We start from the raw sequence: 20,091 nt of genomic DNA on the forward strand, positions 1-20,091 counted from the left end.
TGTATCATGTTGTATCTTTCAAATCCATCTTCCTCTTGGCTGTTCTATCTTGTTCTCTCTCTTGCTCCCCCCTTCATCTCCCTCCCGCGTCTCCTGTCTGTCTCGTATGATTCGGAGGCAACAGGCATTCTCTGCATACCATTGCATTTCAATGTTCAAGCCACGGCGCACACCACCATGTCAAGGTCGCTTGTTGGGCTGCCATCATGCACAACCCCTTCAGCCGCTGACTCATGTTTCTTTCTGCTTGCATCGCATCTCAGCCGCAGAGCACAAAGTTGTGCCAGCGTTCCTTGGGTGTTGATTTGTCTCTTTTTTTTTCCCAGCCATGACCATCGCTGTCATGTCTTGTTTGCCTAACTAACGCCGTCCTCAGCCTTGGGAGGCGTTAACAGATCAAATCGACCCGAATCCTCGGGAGAGACTAAAATGGCCCCTCAGGCCATCTATACCCCGAATCGGCACGGTCGCGCTGTTTCGTTGGTCAAGCTTCCAAGGGCCAAATCATGGCCTGTCTGCCGGCGTCAGAACGATGCTCCAGCTAACGTCCATGCTTCTCTGAGTTTGTCCTAGTGAAAGAAAAGAAGCAGAGCAAAAACAGTGGTCTCGAGGCTTTGTCCACAAAGCATAAATATGCTTGTAGGTGCCGCAGACGCAATGACCCCCGCCCATCAGGGAGAAAGTATTTTATCTTATTTTTATTTTTTTATTTTTTAAAAAAATTTACAAGGCAGCGGTGGTTATCTAAGCGAAGTGCAATCCAAAGACGCCATGTACAACCGCATTTGGAGAGGGGGGGCAACATATCAAACAGGCCTTCTCCGACTGCTTGCAGATTCTCGTCAATGCTACTCTGTGCACTGTGTCCAACCGCGTGTTAGCTCGGACTTGGCAGCTCTTCAATTCACCGACTCAGTTGCCGAGGTGAACCTGGAGACGCAGCTCTATGGTCGACTCTAGGCTCACCGCAATATCACTTGTGTTGTCGTTGGCTTCTCGAACTGCGACGTTCCCCCTCCCTTTCGAGGCAACTCTTGTCGCACACGGCTGAACTGAAGCCCCTCTTGAGGGTCCACGTGTGATGGCTGAGCTTTGTGTTCCCCTCGAACCTGCAATGCGACAAGGGCGTAGCCTCACGTGGTAGATCCACTGATTGGCAGGGTATGTCGATGATGATGAATGTCTGATTCAGTGCTGTACGACGCTCTCTGGCCTTGGAGACGTGTATAGATGGTTCTGTTGCAAGCGTCACGTCACAACAGCGCCGCGCTCGTGCTCGTGCGACGTGTGCTCCGTGCCGGAGGATCGAGTCATGGTATCTGGACAGAGACATGCCACGGCATTTCAGCTCTTCAGTTCCAGGTAGACTGCGATCCTTGGACGGCAAATTGCACTCCTTCCGGCGCTGCTCATTTCTGACATCCTGTGTGCATGCCGACCAATCTAGAAAAGATACCTTGTCATTCAATCCCTACCGCCCTACCGCAGCCGCACAACTCCACCGCCCTTCGCCTAGCTATCAACTTTTCCGGGGGAGAGCCAAATTCATCATCACCTGATTGCAAGGCAAGGGAGCTGAGGGACGCCCTCTATCGTGAGCTCTCCCGATAGCCATCAGCGCATTGCAAGATGAGACGGACGGCACAGACAGACAGACGAGAAACAAGCAGGGCAAAAGAAGCGGGCAAAAGGAGAAGCAGCTGGGAAATTCTGCATGCGGCCTGCGTGGTCTGACCTACCCTCTCCGCAGCAGCACGTACCCCCTTCGGCACCCTTCTGAAGCATCAATTGGTCGACACTTTGGTTGCAGCCACTTTATTCCGTACAGCCACTTGAGAACCAATGGCCCAATCAACAGCAAGAGGCGAGAATGATGGCAACCGAGCCACACAATGCTTTTTCTCCCAGACTCCCTTCCACTGACCTACGAGGAAAAAGAAAGTGATACTGTACACAGCCGGAAATCCGTCCTCTTTGCTGAGTTGGCATCGACATCGAGCAAGGTTAGCGTCGATCCAGACCAAGTGGCGCTCCAACAAGATCTCAATGAGTACGGAGCGAAGTTGTTTGGATCCCGGCGACTGTGATACCACCGCCCAATTGACCTAGGCATTACAAGTACATACCAGGCCAGGCCAACCGGTAGTCTGGACAAGATGTGCCGAGTGCGTGGCAGGTTTTTGCCACTTGACATAGTGACTGCAGTTTTTATCACATTTCTTCGAATATTGGAGATATATGTCCCAAGCCAGATACTGGCTGGAGTCTATCTTGGCATTCCTGTCCATGTCTATCCAAAATGACGTGCAGGCACAAGTACACGAGGCATTGATAATTTCAAATCCAGCTCCTCGCTTATACTGTGTCTGGACTGCAGATGTGATGAGTTCATATTACTGTATCGTCATGGTTCATGGTCCACGCCAGCAACATTGCCAAGGGGTCTATCACCGTGGTCTTTGCTGGGGGATGTAACTCAAGCGAGGATGGCCAAAAGAAGCTCCAACGTTGAATCTCGGGCTCAGCAACACTAGCTGGCTATGCTAACACAGTCTCTCGGCCGGGAACAATGTCAAGCTTGTGTCTAGCTTCGTCTCACTTGCACGAGTTCCATCTATACTAAAGAGATTTTCAAACGAATGGTTACCAAAACCAGGGCAAGAGGCATGATCTGAATAAAGGCTCACGAGTGATACTCCCAGCAAAGACACGTATCCAAGAGAAGTGCTCACTCAAATTGGCATCTGGCTGCTTCTCAATATTTCTCACGAATCGTGCATCAAATGCGGTCTTGGGACTCGTTTGGACGGCAAGGCAGCTTCCAACGAGGTGCTACTACTGACCGCTAGACTATCACGGGAAGGACTAGCATTGAGTGCTAGCAGCTAGACAAGGACATGGGCCGCTCGACCTCCCCCAAAGCCAGAAGGGTCTAAAATATCAAACCCCCTTACGAATGAAACCGGGCTAACATGGTAGCATCTCGTCGCTCTGCTGGTTAGTGTTGGCTACAGACCAAGTCAGCCGCATTTGCTCGCACGTCCCCCATTCGCGCAGGGGCCTTTACTGGGGAAAAACAAAAACGGCCATTATAATTTCGCTGCCGCGCTCCGTCAGCCTTCCTTGGTCTGGCCGCGGTGCCAGTCCCAGCGCTCGTAAGCTCACTTTGTGATGCTATTGCTAGAACGGCCGTTATCAGGACCTGGACCCGAAATCGACACAAAAGGTCACCCGCTCTGGCTCCCTCCCTTTCTTTCCAATCAACCCGCTGCGCTCCTCCATGACTGCCGGGACAGCGATGCTCACGAGAAGGAACGTGTCGTATTTTTATCCAATCAAGCCAAGGTGCCTAAAATTGACAAATTACGATAAAACGATTCATCGCATAGGCGCTATGGTTCCGGTGGGGCATCTGAGACAGCCGCAAATGGACGTTTACCAAGTAGACGCGGTTTTCTCCCCTCCCTCGTTCAGCTTCCTGCATGGCGTAGCCAATGCGGTAATCCGATACACTTAGTCTGGCACACCAAGCTCACTGTGGCTAACAATGCTAGTGAGGATGGCCCTTTACTCTCAAGCCACCGTCATTTTCTTAATCGTGATGGAGGCCCTTTAATATCCCCCCGTAACGAGACGGCGAAGCAGTGAGATGAGGATGGATGAGCAGAGAGGGTCAGACCACGGCATCCAGCCAAGGGGGGCGTGGCAGCTGAGCTGTGAGGCAGAGAGAGGGGGTTTCCAGTTAAGCGACGGACCTCGATGTGCTAATACTGCATGTTTCTCTTGATTTGGGATGATCAAGACACATTCTTGCTCTCTGGGACAAAAGGGGGTCAGATGAGGCCGTACGAGTACCCATATCCGGATTCTTGGAAAATGGCTCTTCGGGAAAAGCAGCTCCCCCCACTTGACGAGGGCTCTGAGATCTCTACGGAGCAGAACGGAGAGCGATTACTTCATGCTAATCCGATCTGCGAAAACGGCCTTCGACCGGCGCTGGGCTAGCTAGCGTCAGCTGTCAGGAGGAGTATGGGCAAGAACCAGTAACGGGGTTTCGTCCTTGGCAGGCGACTTTGCTGTGGCTTTCGCTATTTCGTCTTATCCCGAGCTCACCCTGTGCGCGGCCAAGGGATTCAGATGGTCCTTGCCATGCTTGTTGGATATATCCTAGAAAGCTGTTCAGCTCAGGAGAGAGCCGACTTGGACGCTTTGATAAGCTATCCACATTGAAAGGGTACTATTTCCAGGACCTCGAAGAAGACAGGCATCAATTGATGAGCGTGTTCTTCTTCCTAACATGAGTGTAGGGTAAGACGTCGCTCCTAGCGGAAAATAGGGACATATTTCGTATCTACTCGCGATATACGATACAGGGCAAGGCGATTGCTGCAGCCTCGTCATTTGTCCGTATACGCTCCGATAACCGAGATGCGACAGCCGCAGGATTATTCTATCTACCCACGCACCAAGGCAGCACTATCCCATTAGCAGGACGAGATCAACTGGACTGGCGACGAAGCCGTTGAGGCGGTTCTGCTACAAGTGTCCGCCTAATTTTAAAACCCGAATCGATGGAGCAGACTAAACAAGGGGAGATTTGGGCTCCCCTAGGGCGCATTCTGATATCTAGGCTTGTTGGACAAGCCTAAATTCTGCAAAAAGCTGGGACCTGCATGGTGTGCTGGGGAAGGGAAAAAAAAGGAGATGTGATGAATAAGGTAAGGACGAGAGCCGGAGCAGGCTGACAAGGACCCCCGGATGGGCGATGGTCGCCTACGGCAAGAGGAAATCAATCTCATTTCTCCTTGGATACGAAGGGCTCTCGGAATCATCCATGGCAGCGCAAATCGCCCAGACTTGCTCCGAAGCTGGCAAATGCTTGCTCTCTGTCTTTTACGCACTCCATACTGGATAGGGCATAGCGGTGGGGAGTGTCGTTGATTTGCAGTACGAGCACAATACAGCCCGTATCGCCGTCGTGCCTATTAATGAGATCAATGATTGACGGCCGGGCATGTGATGGTGTCGCTCCAGACCGTGTGCTGTGCTCGATACGCACATGTCGCATCAATGCGCTGCAACTGCAACACTCCTATTCTGTTGATGCCTGCTGCTACTGCTACCTTGCAATAGGCACCAATGTCAATCAAAGCACGGAGTACAGTACAGTACAGGTGCAGGTGCAGGTGCAGGTACTATAATTGACACCAGACGTGTCGTATGCAGACGAGACGGCGACTGGGCATCAACGGGCGTGAGGTTCTATGGTCAAGTACATCCATTATCTTGCTGACTGATTGATGATACGATGCATTGTCCACTGCTGACAGGAATAGCAATAGCCTTGCCGCGACCCAACGTGTATCGTAGCGCAGGTACAGGACTAAAGCAATACGGAGGGGTTGCTAGCCGCGAGGTACCTGGAGCCTGCTAGCACTGGGCTGGGCTGGCATCTCAGATCTCAGTTCCATTGAATGCTTACCCAGGAACCCAGTGGCCGGTAAGTGCTAGTGAAAGAGGCTCCGTGGAGTCCAGAGCTAGCCCAGGGACTTTTTGGTCTGGTCCCAGGGATCAGTCTGAGCGCATGGCGATCTGGGGAGGTTGATGCTAGCAGCCATCTGTACTAGCAGCTAGCAGCGTTGAGCGCTGAGGGGAGACCCAAGCAGGCCCTAGCGCCGCAAGTTTACTGGAGTGGGCGCGCTATTACGGAGCAGCTTTAGGGCCCATGAGTTGAACGTGCTGCTTGGGTGTTGGGCTAGTTTAGCACCGCATCCTCTTGAGAAGACCTCCATGCACATGCACCCGCACCTGGCCAAGTGCGCAGCTCACCTCGAGCATTTGATCGTGATTGCGTCTATACGAACCAGTACTGTACAGGTACTTGCGACCACCCCCGTCGGGCGGCTGTTGTGCAACACACCAACGGCGGGTTTTTGGCCCAGCGACAGGCTAGCGGGCGCCATCGCTGGTACCAGGAATACGGGAGCGCGAGTCGCACAGAATGGCACACTTGTTAGGTAGGGAGAGCGCGAAGGGCTCAAGGGAGACAAGAACGTCCACCTGGGCCTCGGGCCTAGCGGATGACATGCTTGGGCGGCTCGTCACGTTATAAGGTAGCTGGTACACTGGCCGGATCCATAGCAGCCCACTTGGGTACCGGTGCGGGACTGCGAACAGACACACTGGGCAAGGTACCGAGGGGCTCGCTGGGACGATAGCGCGAGGTACTGCGTACTTGCACGCTGGACAGACTTGTACGAGTACTTGGCTCTCTGCGAGCGAAGCGCGAGTACCGGTACGTAGTCGACAATTGACAGCCGACCGCTGACAGCTTGTCGCCTCCAAGCCAATTCTCACGTCGCCATCTCGCCTCGTTATCCACTTGGATCCAGCTGGGCAGAGCGAAGACGGAGATGCAGCACGCAACACGCAACACCCGTTTCGCTGGCGATTTCTTTTTCCTTTTTCTGTCCATCAATCACGCCGGGTGTCTGTCTGTTATCCGCACGGCCTCACGGGCAAATCAAATCAAAGCAAATCAGCTCAGCAGGGCGCGCGCACATCGATGCAATGCCTGCTTCTGGTCGCTGTGCAATAACAGCCACCCTTGCCCTCCACTTTTTCGACCCTCCCACCGCCGTCGCATCGCAGCTCGTCCGAGAGCAGCAAATGCATATCCGTAACCCTATGGATGTACGGCCTGCAGTGCAGTACCGGTACTGACTGTACTCGTGCAGGATTGAAGGGAGAGGGAGGGGTCGGGCCAGGACAAGGACCAGAACAAGAGAGGCACATGCTCGAGACTCGACCCGAGCTGGAGACACACACGGACTGACACGACGAAAAGAGAGATCCGAATAAGAGAACAACAGAAGGAAAAAAAAAAGCCTCGGTCCTTGACATTTGATGCTGTTTCAGCCACCTCGACGGGGTCGCATTCAGAATATTGGCTGGTGCTTTTTACGAAGTGCGATGACGTCTGCCGGTGGACACGCTGAGCTCTCGAGCTGCCAACCTCACGATTCTGCGTCTGGCTCATCCCTGCCGTGCGGCTGTTGTCATGGATTCTTTGACGTTTCAAGGCTCATTTTGCCGAAGCAGGCCTCGCGCGCTTTCTCTCTCTACTCTCGCTCCCCTCTCCCATGACTAAGAGACCCAACGACCAGGGACCCAGCAGAAAAGACCCATGGCTCGCCTCCACGATTGCTTCTCTCTGCAGACGCCCCCCTTTGCGCGCACTCATCTGATGCCTTTCTATTTGCCCATGCCGGCATCCATCCACCGCCCCGCCGCCAATGGGAGAATTTGCCTTGGCTTCACATTCTGTTCGTTGCTGCGTTCATCGGCCCCGTCTTGTCTACTGTACAAGACTGTACGAGTTATATCTGACCCCCCCAGACGAGGGTTCCATCCACAGGATAACTGTGACATGCCAATATCCCCCCTCCCTCCATCCCTCTACAGCTGCAGCTGCAGCATTACGGAGAAGGAATATGTTTCCTGACGTCCTTATCCGATCTTTTTTTCTTCTCATCGTCTGAAATAGAGTGGGGAATCTGCGTACTGTACTGGTACTTGCAAGCATGTCGTCGGCGAACATCTTGCTAAACCCCATTCTTGTTGAGTCATCTCGGCTCCCCCGAATTCTGGGCCCCCCTTGGCTGGGACTCGCCCTGGCCCTGATTGGCTTCTCGCATGCCTTTTTCCCTTTTTTCTTTCTCAGTTCCGCCCAGTGTTCGCGCCTTTTTTTTTTGTGGTTACCCTCTTATTCTCTGCTTTTTTTTTTTGTGGGCTAGTCGTTCAGCCCATGAGCCTAGAGGCGGGAAGCGAAAAGACGGTCAAGTTGTCTAATGCTACGATGCACATGGTTCGCCGTGTACTCGATACGGTCCTGGTACAGCTGGGGGATGCGACTGTGCTGGAACAAGGCATCTGATCCTGCCTACATGGACAGCTCTTCAAACCTCAAATCAAATCACCGTCTTTTCTTCTTGCTGCGGCCGCCGAATCACGCGTGCCATTTCTTTCCCTTGCCTGCATTGAACCCCCGTCACACACCCCCCTTCGTCTATCCTGTTTATTCTCTCATAGAGCGGTCTCGCTCGTCGTTCGAGTGGCATGAGGAGGAGGGGGAATCACTGGATGGTCTCGCTTGAGACAGTTTGGCAATTGGATATAAGGTTGATGAGAGGCATCTGACCCATGGCTATCACGATGCTTGGTCCAGGTCACTACACCCCCCTGTCTGAACCTGGCAACTGTCTTCCGTGTCTTGGCTTTTTGCTAGCCTGACCGTCCCCCTGGTTCGAGTGAGAGGTGCGCTTTTCGAAAACGCGTCTCGTCTCAGCATGAAGATCACGCTTCCCACGGCCAAGTGCTGCTGCCTCTTTCAAACTTTCATTTCTTTTACAGTACCCAACGCCGAAATAAGAAGCATGGCAGTACTGTTTACGAGATACTGTATTGAGTAACTGGCCGTACTCTGTACCTCTCGCTTCCCCCCTCTTCTCACAACTCTCACCAACTTGTTTTCCTTCCTGTAGAGTAGCATAACGCCACCTTCACCCACGTGCTTACTACGCCTATCCCGGCATGGTTGATTCACGCAGGCGGAGATGGACTCCGTAGAGGAGCAGAAAGAGGAGGCAGTGAACCATTGCGAGCGGAGAGATTTTGCTGGGTCTCTTGGGTCTCGTCCCTGTGACCCCTGGTCGATTTTTTCTTTTCTTTGCATTCAGCTTTGTCAGTTCGGCGACCAGGCAAGGTTTCTCTTTCCCATTTCCCCTCGTTCTCAGCCTCAGGAGTTGACTGATCGCTTTTTCGACTGGGATGTCAATGATGAATGCACTGTGGGCAAGGTTGCAAAAATGTGGCTCCCCCATTTTCTCTCTCTCTTCTCTCTGGTTCCCTTTCAGAGGAGGGGGGCAAAGACGTGCATGACAATGGGGCCTGAATATTTTTTTTTCGATCCAACACTTCTTTTTCCTATTCGGTGTGAAGGCATGCTATTTGTTGATATGTACACGGGCACTTCCTGAAAGGTTCACGCCGGCGAGGAGATCTTTTCTGGCCTCTCGTGTGTCGTTTTGTTGAACCCCGACTCTTTTTCAGCCACGCCCGCTGTGCCTGCTTTTTTGCAGGCGTTTTGTTATCGGTCAGGTCAGGATTCCCGTACAGTATGGAATGGGGGAGCGAGGACGTCCAACCAGGTCCCCAGTCCGAAGGAATGGATTCTGGTTGGATCTCAGCAGATGTCCTCTGCCGCCCCTCCTCGTCACTTTCTCATGCCTTCGCCTTTTTCTTTTTTCTTTTTTTGTTCAACAGAGTGTGTGTGTATTGTATTCTTTTACACCCCCCTCCCGTTTCTCCGAGAAAGGTCACCTCTGCGTCATCTACCTTGTGCTGAGAGGGTTTTTGAGCAAAGGCGGTCTCCGGCTATGATGTGATTGATGACCCGTAGGCCACGACGAGATGATGTTCATGGTCGTTCGGCTGTTGCAGGAGACTGTGGGCTAAACTCCCCGGTTTTTACTTGTCGTCTACCATTTTCTTATCTTGGTGGTAGTAGTAAAGTTGCGACGACTGTGTTACTCCGTAAAACGTTGCGCTGATCCCAGAATCTTGGGAACTAGAATCCAGATGGCTTGAAGCGATGCGCCTCTGGTGTGAACAGATGCCTTGCCTAAAGAAGCAAAAGGATGTTGGGGCTAGCTTCAGCTCGCGACTTTTGTGCCCATCTCCGGAGTTGCTAAGAGTTAGCTACCCGGAGATGCAGCCTTCTTTTTGGCAATGTAGCCTACTACTTACTCTCTTTACTTGTTCCGCGAGTCATTTGATTTTGATACTGATTGAAACAATGAGCTGAAGGGTTTGAGAAAGATGGCTTTTACTATTGATTATTCTTCTCGCCTCTGAGGAAGATGATCTGATCATGCCGTGAATTTCGAAATGTTAATGTAAAATTCTCTGTTTCGTTTGCCGTTTTCAGCTTGCTTTTACGGAGTACTCGTAATTGGAATGTAAGAGTACACTCTATTTAGGGTAATTTATCTTCCTTTGGGTTTGTTGTTGGTGGACTGTTTTTTTCCCTCGTCAGCTCGCTGGGGGTGCCACTCCAGCCAACCAAAGTTGTCGGTATTGTGTGACACAGGCCTTGCTTTCTTGTTGTTTCGTCTGAATCAGTTCGCCGATGTCTTGGATTTACGGAGTGCTTCTTTCGGTGTCATTGAAGAGCGCGGGGTGTGGGCATGGGGCGGGTTGAGCGGGCGTTTTTGTGCTGCGGCAGTGACCTCTTTTTGTGATTGTTTTTGGGGTTTGCTTGTTGCCGATTTTGTCTGGCTGGCTGGCTTCGTAATGTAGACGCAGATGAAGGAGGAAGCTTGTACAGAATAGACGATATCTTGCCTTTCTCTATCTTTTTCTTATGCGTGATAGAAGTGTGTGTAGGCGAATGTGTGTGAACGTGTTGGAGTATGTGTGTTTCTATTCTTGGATGCTTTATTAATTAATTTGCTCGCTATTGTGAGGATGTTGTAGTTGTAATATAGCATATCATATTTTTTTTGTTCAAGGCGCGGAATCAAGTTTCAGACAGACATGGCATGGCTTGTCGTCTGACCAACAATTCACTTTTCCGCGGGAGGGCGTGTCTTCTTCCTTCCATTTGGTACCTTTCCTTTTTCACCCTTTTTACGTTTATCACGGTTCTTACGTTTTTCACGGATTTTATTTGTACTTGTAAGTAATAGGTAGGCAGCTTTATGAGGGAAATGGTAGCCTGGTAAGTACTATTGTATTTCGTTTTTGTGTGAATGGATGGATTGATCGCTGTGTTTAGGCAGCCTTTTTAACGGATGTGGTTTTCTACTTGGTATGGGTTCGGGGTTCGCGTTTATAGAAAATATACGTATACGTGTACGTCTTGGCTGGTTGCTTTTATCCTTTGGTCTGTGTTGCCCTTGTAAAAGACCAGACGGGTTCGGATTCAGGTCGGCGAATGTAGTTATTTCTTGTGTGAGAGGGGGGGTTTGCATGAATGGGATGGATTTTTATCATTTATGATGAAAACTTGTGTTGATGGGTGTCCTTTTTACTTTTTGAAACGGCGAGGCGTTTTTTTATTTTACTTTTATTCGAAGTGATCCTGGTAATGAATAACATGTTGAGTTTCGTAAGGATGAGGAGAGGAGAGAAGGACGAGAAGACGAAATGAAAAGGGAAGGTTTATAGAGAGCTTGGACTTTTTGGTGTTCAGCTCAGCTCAGCTTCGTTCAGCTCCAGAGAGAAGCCCCTTGGTTCATGAAGGGAAGTTGTTTCTTAAAAAAAAATAAAAAGCGAAAAGGTAAAGGTAAAGCGGAAATGTATGAAGGAAGAAGATATTATAGCAAAAGCATACATGCAAAGACGATAGGTAGGGATCAAAGAAAATGAAGGGAGAATGACACTCATAGATGCAAGATAAGTAATAGCATATGCATCCAGCGATCCTCGCAAAAGCAAAGAAAAAAGAGATATGATCTCGATCCAGGTGTATATCGAATGATGAGCACCCCTTGCTTGGAGTTATTTGTTCTTGCATTTTGATGATGCGCTTTTGTGGACTTTGTTGACGTCCCTTGCATTACAGAAAGAAGTAGTGAAAATGATATCGTACAGACCTCGATGTAAAGCGAAAAGAACTACTGAACAGCAAAGTATGTTATCCAATAGTTCTGGGTAGTAAAAGAAGAAACAGCCTAGGAGCAATAAACGCAACAAAGAAAACTACCAGCTCAATCAAGCATTCTGTTGTTTTTCGCGTCACCGCGTTCCCGCACAGACGCGTCCCTCCCAGATCCCCATCCCAAACGCCTCTTCACTCCAATACCTCTCCCTCATATATTAAAATTCGAAAACAACCAAGAGCAAAAAGTTGAGGGTGACGAGCGATAGGACCGCAGGATTCGTCACTCAACAGGGGCAATCAGATCAGCCGACGTGTCGTCACCGCGGGACGTGATTTGCTGTCTTTTCGTGTAGTTTTTGATAGCATGTGATGTGACTTTTTTCCGTAGGATTCTCTCGATACAACTACCTGAAGATGGTATTAGCATTCGGTTGACTTAAGCCTAAAAGCCTGTTTTGTTACAACTTTCAACTGCATTGGCTGAAATGGAAACATCCAATCATATCTACATGCCCAGGAACACATCAACTCAGGAATTCATCAATCAAGAGACTTCATATCTACGGCCTACGATATAATTCACCAGTCTCACAAACATTCTTCTCAAATAACGACACATCAAACGATATTCTTTCACTCTACAGCTTCATTCAATGTCACCAGAGTCATGCCAAATGCGTGATATTCCAGACCTCGTTAATTTTTTCTCTATCAACATACATGTTAACCCTCGAGGCAGAGCAGCCTGTGCCAGTCGATGGATGCATCGTCATGGCGGCTAGTAAGTGACTGATAACAATGGATCACCTTCTCCCGTGTCCTTATGTGATATACGTCAAACCATTAGAAAAGAAAATAGAAAAGAGGCAAAAGCAAAACGACAAAATATCCGTCAACAGCAAAAAACCAAATAACCGATGACTTCGCAGGGATGCGAGTCAATGTCTAGTTGAAACCAATCCTGTCCTCTATCAAACGCCGTTTGAGTGCATAGGGCCTTTCACGTCTGTCATGCGTTCCGGGTACGGCCAGTCATTGACTTGAGCCTTGTCCGGGTCACAGTGATGCAAGTAACACATGACGAATCTCTTCCTTCTTACCATCGTCGGTTGCCGAGTGGAAGGTTGTTGGAGTTGGCTGATAGACCGTGGTCAGCTCCCGACCCTGCCCTTGTTGCTCTACCATCGACGATACCCACCTCTGCCGCCGCCACGGCCACGGTAACCACCGTAGCCGCGACCACCGCCGCCGCCACCGTAGCGAACCATCTCAGCAAGGCGAGGGTCGATCTGCTGCTTGGCCTCCTGGAGGACATTGACAAGATCACGGGCCTGCTTCTGGTCTGTTTTTGAATCATGATTAGCGCTTGCTGAATGTAAAAGGTTGTGAGTAGGATCCAACTTACTGTCAGTGGTGAACAGCGTAATGGCAGTTCCGTGCTGGCCAGCACGGCCGGTACGACCAATACGGTGGATGTAGTCCTCCGAGTTGTTAGGGTAATCGTAGTTCAACACATGGGTGATGTTGCGAACATCTTTGAATTACGAAAAGAAAGGGTTAGCAAACGAAATACGGGTATGTATAGCAACCTCCAGCGCGGAACGTGAAGAGACGGCGATAATGATACATCGTCCATCTGTACTTCACTCCTTGGTAAACCAGGGCCAATCCAAGTGCGTTTTTTCAAAATGCCAATCCATCCTCTTTGCAGGGGGACATATTATGTGATCACGGGGGTCTTCAGGGGAGACTAAGAGCCTTGGGGAGACAGCTTGATCGGGGTCAAGAGATGCCAACCTCCACCTTTGTACCACGGGAGTGAGCAGGGTACAAGAATGGAAATACGAGTATAGCAGATGGGAACGCTACACAACGGATCAAGACTCCACCACATAATGAGAACCATAACCGACACGGTTTGGTCAGGCAGTTGCGCACAGAAAAGATAGCCCCTAAACGCGAGAGTAAAGTATGCAGCAAGTGCTTTTGCTGGAAGTTGCTAGAGAAGGGGGATAAAGAGGGCTGATACTTACCGATACCACGAGACGCCACGTCGGTAGCAACCATGATAGGGCTCTTTCCGGTCTTGAACTGGTCGAGGACCCAGTCTCGCTCGTTTTGCTGCTTGTCTCCGTGGATGGCTAAGAAAGTGTTAGTTTTGATTTCAAGAGTAATTCCGATGGAAGGCTTGTCTTACAGAGAGCGGGCCAGCCGTCCTGGCGGAGGAATCGAGTAATGTCGTCGGCGATACGCTTGGTGCCGACAAAGATGAGAATCTTGTTCTCCTTGTTCTCCATGACCTTCTCGAGGTGCTTGATCATTTTGTCACGCTTCTCCATTTCGGTGACGACCTCCACAATCTGGGTAATTCTGTGGTTGGCGGCCAGCTCCATGGAACCAATGTTGACCTGGATAAAGTCTTGCAAAAAGTCGGCAGCAAGGGCGCGGACTTCCTTGGGCCAGGTGGCAGACCACATGAGAGTCTGTCGGTCAGGTCGAATCTGCTCGATAATCTTGCGAATCTGGGGCTCGAAACCCATGTCCAGCATGCGATCAGCCTCGTCGAGGACCAAGTAAGTCACACGGCGCAGGTTGGTCTTGCCGGCCTCGAGCATGTCGATGAGACGACCGGGGGTGGCAATGCAGACCTCGACACCTCGGGAGAGGTCACGGATCTGAGGGCCCTTGGGGACACCACCGTAGACACAGGTGTTGCGGATGCGCGATGAGCGGCCAAACTTTGAGATTTCCTGCTGGATCTGGACGGCAAGCTCACGAGTGGGGGCAAGGATCAGGACGATGGGGCCGTCACCCGGGGCGAGCAGGGGCTGTGCGTTGATGTGAACGATGGCGGGAAGACAGTAGGTAAGAGTCTTTCCGGAACCCGTCTCGGCAATACCGACGACGTCACGTCCAGAGAGAGCCATGGGCCAGCCTTGGGACTGAATGGCAGTAGGAGCAGGGAAGCCCTGGGCCTTGACTTCGTCCATGACGTAGCGAGGGAAACCGGCCTCGTCGAAAGTCTCGACGGGCTTGGGGACCTCACGACCAGCAATGGTCATCTGATGTTTGCGACGGAACTCGTCGACTTCGGCAGCGGAGCGGGAGCTGACATCAGGAGCCTCCTTGTAAAAGTCCTTTTCGAATTTGGGAAGGGTGGAGAGATCTGCATTGTCCAGAGTTAGTAAAAAATGTTGAGAAAAAAGAAGAAGGAACGGATCCAAAGTACGGTGAAAACACCGAGTGAAGACATACCCCAATCTTGCTTCTGCAGGCCAGCGCCAAGGTGGCCCATTCGGTCACCGCCGCCGCCTCCATAACCGCCTCCATAACCACCACCACCACCGCCGTAGCCACCGCCGTGGCCGTTACCGAATCCGCCACGACTAAAAGAAATTTTCGTTAGCCAAAGGTTCGCTGCAGATGCAAAATGAATGTGCAAGTCCATCGATCAAGCCGATGAAACGAGTGTTTTCAGTTGGCACGCAGGCATCACCAAGGGATGAGAATCTCAACTCTTGAGCCTGCGTAGATCAAGGAGAAGGAGAGGCTGAAACAACTTACCCTCCGCCGTAGCCACCGCCTCCGAAACCGTTGCGGTCGCCGCCACGATCACCGCGATCACCACGATCACGACCGTAACCACCACCGCCGCCTCCGTAGCCGCCGCCGTTGGATCGACCGCCGCCGTAGCCAGACATTCTGCCGAGATTTGAGATGATTCGCAAAGGGTTTCTGTGAAGTTGGATGGAAACGCGGTTGTCAGGTCAACTCGAGGGTTCAAGTGACTAGAATCTGGGCACAAGGGGGAAAAGAAAGAACGCGTCAGAAAGACCGAGAACCAGCGGTTCTGATGGTTTGCCTCTGCTGTGCGATGAGGGGAGATTGAATGAAAGAGAGAAGAAGAAGCCAGAGGTTGGCGTCTGAAGAATGTTTGTTGGAAGAGAAGGAATTCGGAAAGCAGGGGGGATTCGGTCTGCGCCTAAGTTTTTTTTCTTGCCTGCAGTTTTTTTTTTAGCGCTAAGAAAATCTCGATGGCGCCTGCCGGTACGTACCTAAGGGTGGCAACTTGCTGATGTAATCACGCGTCATTGGCTACCCTAGAGTGAATCGAATTTTTGAATTTTTTGGAACGAAGAAATTGACCAATTTGAGTTGTGGTGTGACTTCTCCAATGCAGATATAGCACATGAAGGTGGAAGAGTTGAAATGAATACCTGAGCAATGAAATTGGCATTGTTGTGCTGAGCGAATATGATGTTGGCTAGAGATGGGAACTGGCATGGTATAAATCTTGTAGCAAAAAATTCACTAAAACGTTCTCCATCTCCTTCAATATGCAACGTACATAGGTATGAATTCACTTCAAGTAAAGAACCCTCCATGGAATTGTGCAGGCCTCAAGACAATAAATAATGTATATATAATGGCACTACTTGGAAGATAGAGGCAACAATTCGACCAAAGCACCAAACCGTCATGTAATCACCCTTTGCAATTCTCACAACAACCTACTTCATAGTCTCCCCCAACCCCCGTGATATGTATGAAAACAAGAATACAGGTAATAGTTACAAAACAAAGGAGGTATCCTAACCTCGCACCCAATCCGGCTTTTTATTAGTCTCCAGCCCAGGCGGTTAAAGACGCCTTCTCTATGTCATAAAAAAAAGAAACGATAAAACAAGTCTCCGCTCAACACACAGAACAGACGCCCGCGAGCAATCATGCATATGCGAGATTCATGTGCCCCATGATAGAATAGGTAGTGGTTGCTTCAAAAGCTGCGGTTAACCAGCCGCTCTCCCTGCGCCAATTTTGGTTCTTCCTTCTCTCTATGCTCTCATCTCTTTCTTTTCTTCGTCTAAAGAGTCTACTCTCGGGAGACGTCACGGCCGAAAGCCTTGGACTTGAGCCAGTCCACGATGACCAGAACACGGTTGCGTGCTGTAGATGATGTTAGCTAAATGTATCAAAAGGGGGAAATCATGTGTAAAAGAGGACTTACTGCTGAAGCACATGGAGAGATAGGCACTTCTCCAGAAGAGATAGGTCAGGCTACCACCGGTAGCCAGGTTACCGTTCCACCAGCTGACGTCGGCAACGGCCTTCTCGCTACCAATGTAGGCCAAGCTTCCCTGGTGACTGTACTTGAAGGGCTTGACGTCACGAATCTTCTTGAGCTGTCTCTCCAGAAGCTCAATCTCCTGAGCAGCCTCGGCAGAGTTGCCGCTCTCAATGTTGAGCTTGCTGCTCAGCTCCTGGATACGGGCCTCGTGGTTCTCAGTCTTGGCCATGTTGTTGAACAGCTTTCCAAGGAAGGTACCCTCCTGCGAGGCCACCTGGGCAGTAGGGGCGTAGCCAGCAACGGCACAGTCGCCAACGGCCCAGATGTCGCGGGTTCCCTGAACGACGAGGTACTCGTTCACGGCAAGACCACGGCGGGAGTCCTTCTGGGCAGCAATCTTGGTGGTAAGGTCCTTGATGATGGGGCGGACGGCGTTTCCGGTGGCCCAGACAAGCAGGCCATAGGGGATCTCAACACGCTCCTTGGTACCGTCAGGGCGGGACACCTCGGCCTCGACAGCCTTGTCGGTGACTCTCTTGACCATGGTCTTGGTCTTGATGTCAATCTTCTCCTCGCGGAGGGTGTTTTCGGTGTAGTCGATGAGGGTCTTGGAGAACATGGGGAGAACGTTGGGCAGGGCCTCAATCAAGGTAACCTTGAAGCGAGGGCTGATGTCGGGGACCAGCTTCTTGATGTCCTCCTCGAAAAAGTCCTGGAGCTCGCCAGCGAACTCGACGCCAGTGGGGCCACCGCCAACGACGACCATGTGCATGAGACGGTCAATCTCCTCGGGAGTCTGGCCCTTGAAGGCGGCAGTCTCGACGCAGTCCATGATCTTCTTGCGGATCTGCTGGGCATCGCCAATCTCCTTCAAGAAGCAGCTGTGCTCCCTGACGCCGGGGATGCCAAAGGTTGCGTTCTCGGCGCCGACGCCAACGACAAGCATGTCGTAGGGGATCTCCGTCTCGGAGGTGGCGCCCTTGATCTCAGAGTTATCGGCAATGCGCACAACCTTGCGATCAGGGTCAATGGAGGTGGCCTCGGCTTCGTAGAACTTGGCGGCGGCCTTCTTGCCACGGAGAATGGCGCGGACAGGCTCCATGATGGAGCGGTGCTCGATGGTGCCGGTGGTACATGAGGGCAGCAGGGGGGTGAAGAGGAAGTAGTTGCGGGGAGAGACAACGACGACGTTGTAGTTTTCGGTGTCGAGCTTCTTGAGGAGAGCAACAGATCCCCAGCCAGTGCCTGGTTTCGGATTCTCCGGTCAGCTTGACATATTCTCACACGTGAGCGCATCGCGGCGGCATTGACTCACCCAGAATGACGAGCGTCTTCTTGTTGGGATCAGGCTCGTACTGCTCGTCGGGGTGGCGATCGTCGTAGATGTTGTAGGCAGTGAATCCAACGAGGCCAATGGCAGAGAGATAGGTCAGTCTCCAGGCCCATCTGAACGTCTTACGCAGCTTGCCGGGCTTGGGCTTGGGGGCTTCGTCGGCGTAGGCTCTGCGGAAGGCGATGCGACCCGAGTTGGCCAGCTTCATGGCGACAGAGGGCCGGGCGGCAGATCGCATCATCATGGCCTTGGTAGCCGTGGAAAAGGCTCGTGATGCGACGCCATTGGGGCCGATTGGGCCAGCCCTGGCGAGGGCTCTCATTGACTGTTGTGAAGCCATCTGCTTCGGGCTCCGGAACCGGGATCAACACCACCACAGGGGAATAACAATAACAATGACAATAGCAGGGAAGACAAGGACGACAAAAGGATATTGTCAAGACGATATTTCAAGTCGATTGTAGGAAAAGCAGGCAAAGCGTGCGCTAGAGGATGGAGCTCGAGCTGTCCAGTGACTCGACCAGGGCAGAAGGCCTAAAAAAAAAAGTTGATGACGCCCGAGAGCTTTAGCGGATCGTTGAATTTTTTTCTCTATTTTTTTTCTCTAATCCATCCGCCTTCCCGCTGGAGAATTAATAACGCAGAAAATGATTGGGTCTGGCACCCACTTCAACGGTGTTGCCCCTAGCACGGAGGGAAAGGCGATAAGGCATGCCAGAACGATAGAGAGATTGGACTCAACCAATTGATCACGACTATTATACTAGTATTATACTTCCCGGACCGGGGCTCGCTGAAGACATGTGCCAGCGCAAGCCTCCGTCCACTGCCGGTCCTTAGTACGAACTACGAACGCAACATGTAATCTCTTTCCGGAAAGCCGAGCCCTGTGAAGGACGTACGGACTTTTGTGCTCCGGTATACTGGAAGCTGGCTAGGGCAGACGGCGTTCTCTAGCCGTTGACACCAGCAGCATCTGGTTTCCTTTGGTTTTCTCTGGTCTCCTCGTGTCTCCTCCCCGTGACCTCTTCCATCTCTTTGAATAATTCGTCTTCTAGAGTTTCTCATTCATCATCTCACCGATTTGATCCGTGCGTCGTCGCAATGACGGACAGCCCCATCGAGGCCCCGGGATCCCGAAGCTGCTCCGGCTAGCGGCGCAGACGGACGGAGAGTTCGAGGCTCATCTCGGGATCTTTCGGAGGGTCCATGGCAGGGAAAAGGAGGAGAGTAAAGCAGCCTTGGAAAGCTAAGCGCACGCTATTATGTACGAGGGGCGTCTTGCCGCGCTGGGTAAATTGAACGCGGCTAGATGATTAACCACAACTTCAGCACGCCATTGGTCCGGTATCGCTGGGAGACATTGCAAGTTGAACTATCCGCGGTGCGGTTGCTCTATAATCAGAAGCAGGTGAGCTTGATGCATCTCGATGCTGAATCATTTACCGCGAACCATCCGGAGATGTACCACAGGATAGAGTCATAAGACTCATAACCAGCGGAACTTCCCATCCTCAGTTGTATGGAAGTTTCCAAGTGCATTCTCACGTGTGTTAGAAGCCGGCCGTTGAGACGCGCCCAATCACATGCACTGACGCTGGAGATTCAACGACGTGCATGCGTCACTGAAGGATCTCTCGGAGCAGAGTTGAGGGTGTGCTGCTCTTGTAAACCGAGGCAATTCAGAATTTCAAATCATTCATGTTAAGCAGCTGAATTGATGGACACCGCACAGTCGTTGTCCTGCTGTTTCAACCTTTACGCTCTTGTCTGATCTTGCTCCCTGCATGTGTCCCTCAGCTGCACTGGTTGCGCCACCACTGCCCCGCCTCATTTCAGCCCGGGCCGGCCTGTCACTAGCCACACCGCCGGAACTCGCATCTACAGTAGATCGTGTCATCCCAACTTTTAGTATCTGCCAGCAATATAGAAGCTCGTGACAAATTCAATGCATACCAATGCGCATCTACGTATTTATTTTACCGCAGTTGGCCCTGCCAGATGAAGGGGGCTCGATAGCAACGT

General features: G+C 51.3%; 5 protein-coding genes across 5 annotated transcripts; 1 reads left to right on the forward strand and 4 right to left on the reverse strand.

Moving 5' to 3' along the window:
• Positions 1-653: 653 nt before the first annotated feature.
• On the reverse strand, positions 654-1,812 carry V8C40DRAFT_247804 (uncharacterized protein). Its single transcript, XM_083216407.1, has one exon. The coding sequence runs from the start codon at positions 1,331-1,333 to the stop codon at positions 974-976; it is 360 nt and encodes a 119-aa protein (XP_083072000.1). The 5' UTR covers positions 1,334-1,812; the 3' UTR covers positions 654-973.
• A 4,408-nt stretch (positions 1,813-6,220) lies between these two features.
• On the reverse strand, positions 6,221-7,042 carry V8C40DRAFT_247806 (uncharacterized protein). The gene has a single exon (XM_083216408.1). It carries the CDS (start codon positions 6,901-6,903, stop codon positions 6,544-6,546), a length of 360 nt encoding a protein of 119 aa, XP_083072001.1. The 5' UTR covers positions 6,904-7,042; the 3' UTR covers positions 6,221-6,543.
• Positions 7,043-7,119: 77 nt separating this feature from the next.
• V8C40DRAFT_247807 (uncharacterized protein) lies at positions 7,120-8,163 on the forward strand. The gene has a single exon (XM_083216409.1). The coding sequence runs from the start codon at positions 7,187-7,189 to the stop codon at positions 7,502-7,504; it is 318 nt and encodes a 105-aa protein (XP_083072002.1). The 5' UTR covers positions 7,120-7,186; the 3' UTR covers positions 7,505-8,163.
• A 4,184-nt stretch (positions 8,164-12,347) lies between these two features.
• On the reverse strand, positions 12,348-15,661 carry V8C40DRAFT_247817 (DEAD-box ATP-dependent RNA helicase DBP2 domain-containing protein). The gene is made up of 6 exons (XM_083216410.1): positions 15,230-15,661; positions 14,921-15,051; positions 13,863-14,831; positions 13,699-13,806; positions 13,071-13,199; positions 12,348-13,007 (listed from the first exon to the last, which is right to left on the reverse strand). The coding sequence occupies exons 1-6, from the start codon at positions 15,364-15,366 to the stop codon at positions 12,844-12,846; spliced, it is 1,638 nt and encodes a 545-aa protein (XP_083072003.1). The 5' UTR covers positions 15,367-15,661; the 3' UTR covers positions 12,348-12,843.
• Positions 15,662-16,043: 382 nt separating this feature from the next.
• On the reverse strand, positions 16,044-18,659 carry V8C40DRAFT_34374 (uncharacterized protein). Its single transcript, XM_083222864.1, has 3 exons — positions 18,049-18,659; positions 16,674-17,978; positions 16,044-16,612 (listed from the first exon to the last, which is right to left on the reverse strand). Exons 1-3 carry the CDS (start codon positions 18,404-18,406, stop codon positions 16,539-16,541), a joined length of 1,737 nt encoding a protein of 578 aa, XP_083072004.1. The 5' UTR covers positions 18,407-18,659; the 3' UTR covers positions 16,044-16,538.
• Positions 18,660-20,091: the final 1,432 nt, after the last annotated feature.

Source organism: Trichoderma camerunense (genome assembly GCF_050948025.1).
Source record: "Trichoderma camerunense strain CBS 138272 chromosome Unknown V8C40scaffold_11, whole genome shotgun sequence".
In the NCBI taxonomy this organism is placed as follows: Eukaryota; Fungi; Ascomycota; class Sordariomycetes; order Hypocreales; family Hypocreaceae; genus Trichoderma; species Trichoderma camerunense.

Bases quoted from the DNA above. Each gene is read 5' to 3' on its own strand.
- V8C40DRAFT_247804 (XM_083216407.1), bottom strand. From the start codon at position 1,333: ATGTCTCTGTCCAGATACCATGACTCGATCCTCCGGCACGGAGCACAC.
- V8C40DRAFT_247806 (XM_083216408.1), bottom strand. From the start codon at position 6,903: ATGTCAAGGACCGAGGCTTTTTTTTTTCCTTCTGTTGTTCTCTTATTC.
- V8C40DRAFT_247807 (XM_083216409.1), top strand. From the start codon at position 7,187: ATGGCTCGCCTCCACGATTGCTTCTCTCTGCAGACGCCCCCCTTTGCG.
- V8C40DRAFT_247817 (XM_083216410.1), bottom strand. From the start codon at position 15,366: ATGTCTGGCTACGGCGGCGGTCGATCCAACGGCGGCGGCTACGGAGGC. The intron at 13,807-13,862 runs GTAAGACAAGCC...ACACTTTCTTAG, and splicing joins GGACGGCTGGCCCGCTCTCT to CCATCCACGGAGACAAGCAG. The intron at 13,200-13,698 runs GTAAGTATCAGC...CGTAATTCAAAG, and splicing joins CGTGGCGTCTCGTGGTATCG to ATGTTCGCAACATCACCCAT.
- V8C40DRAFT_34374 (XM_083222864.1), bottom strand. From the start codon at position 18,406: ATGGCTTCACAACAGTCAATGAGAGCCCTCGCCAGGGCTGGCCCAATC. The intron at 17,979-18,048 runs GTGAGTCAATGC...ATCCGAAACCAG, and splicing joins GAAGACGCTCGTCATTCTGG to GCACTGGCTGGGGATCTGTT. The intron at 16,613-16,673 runs GTAAGTCCTCTT...CATCATCTACAG, and splicing joins TCTCTCCATGTGCTTCAGCA to CACGCAACCGTGTTCTGGTC.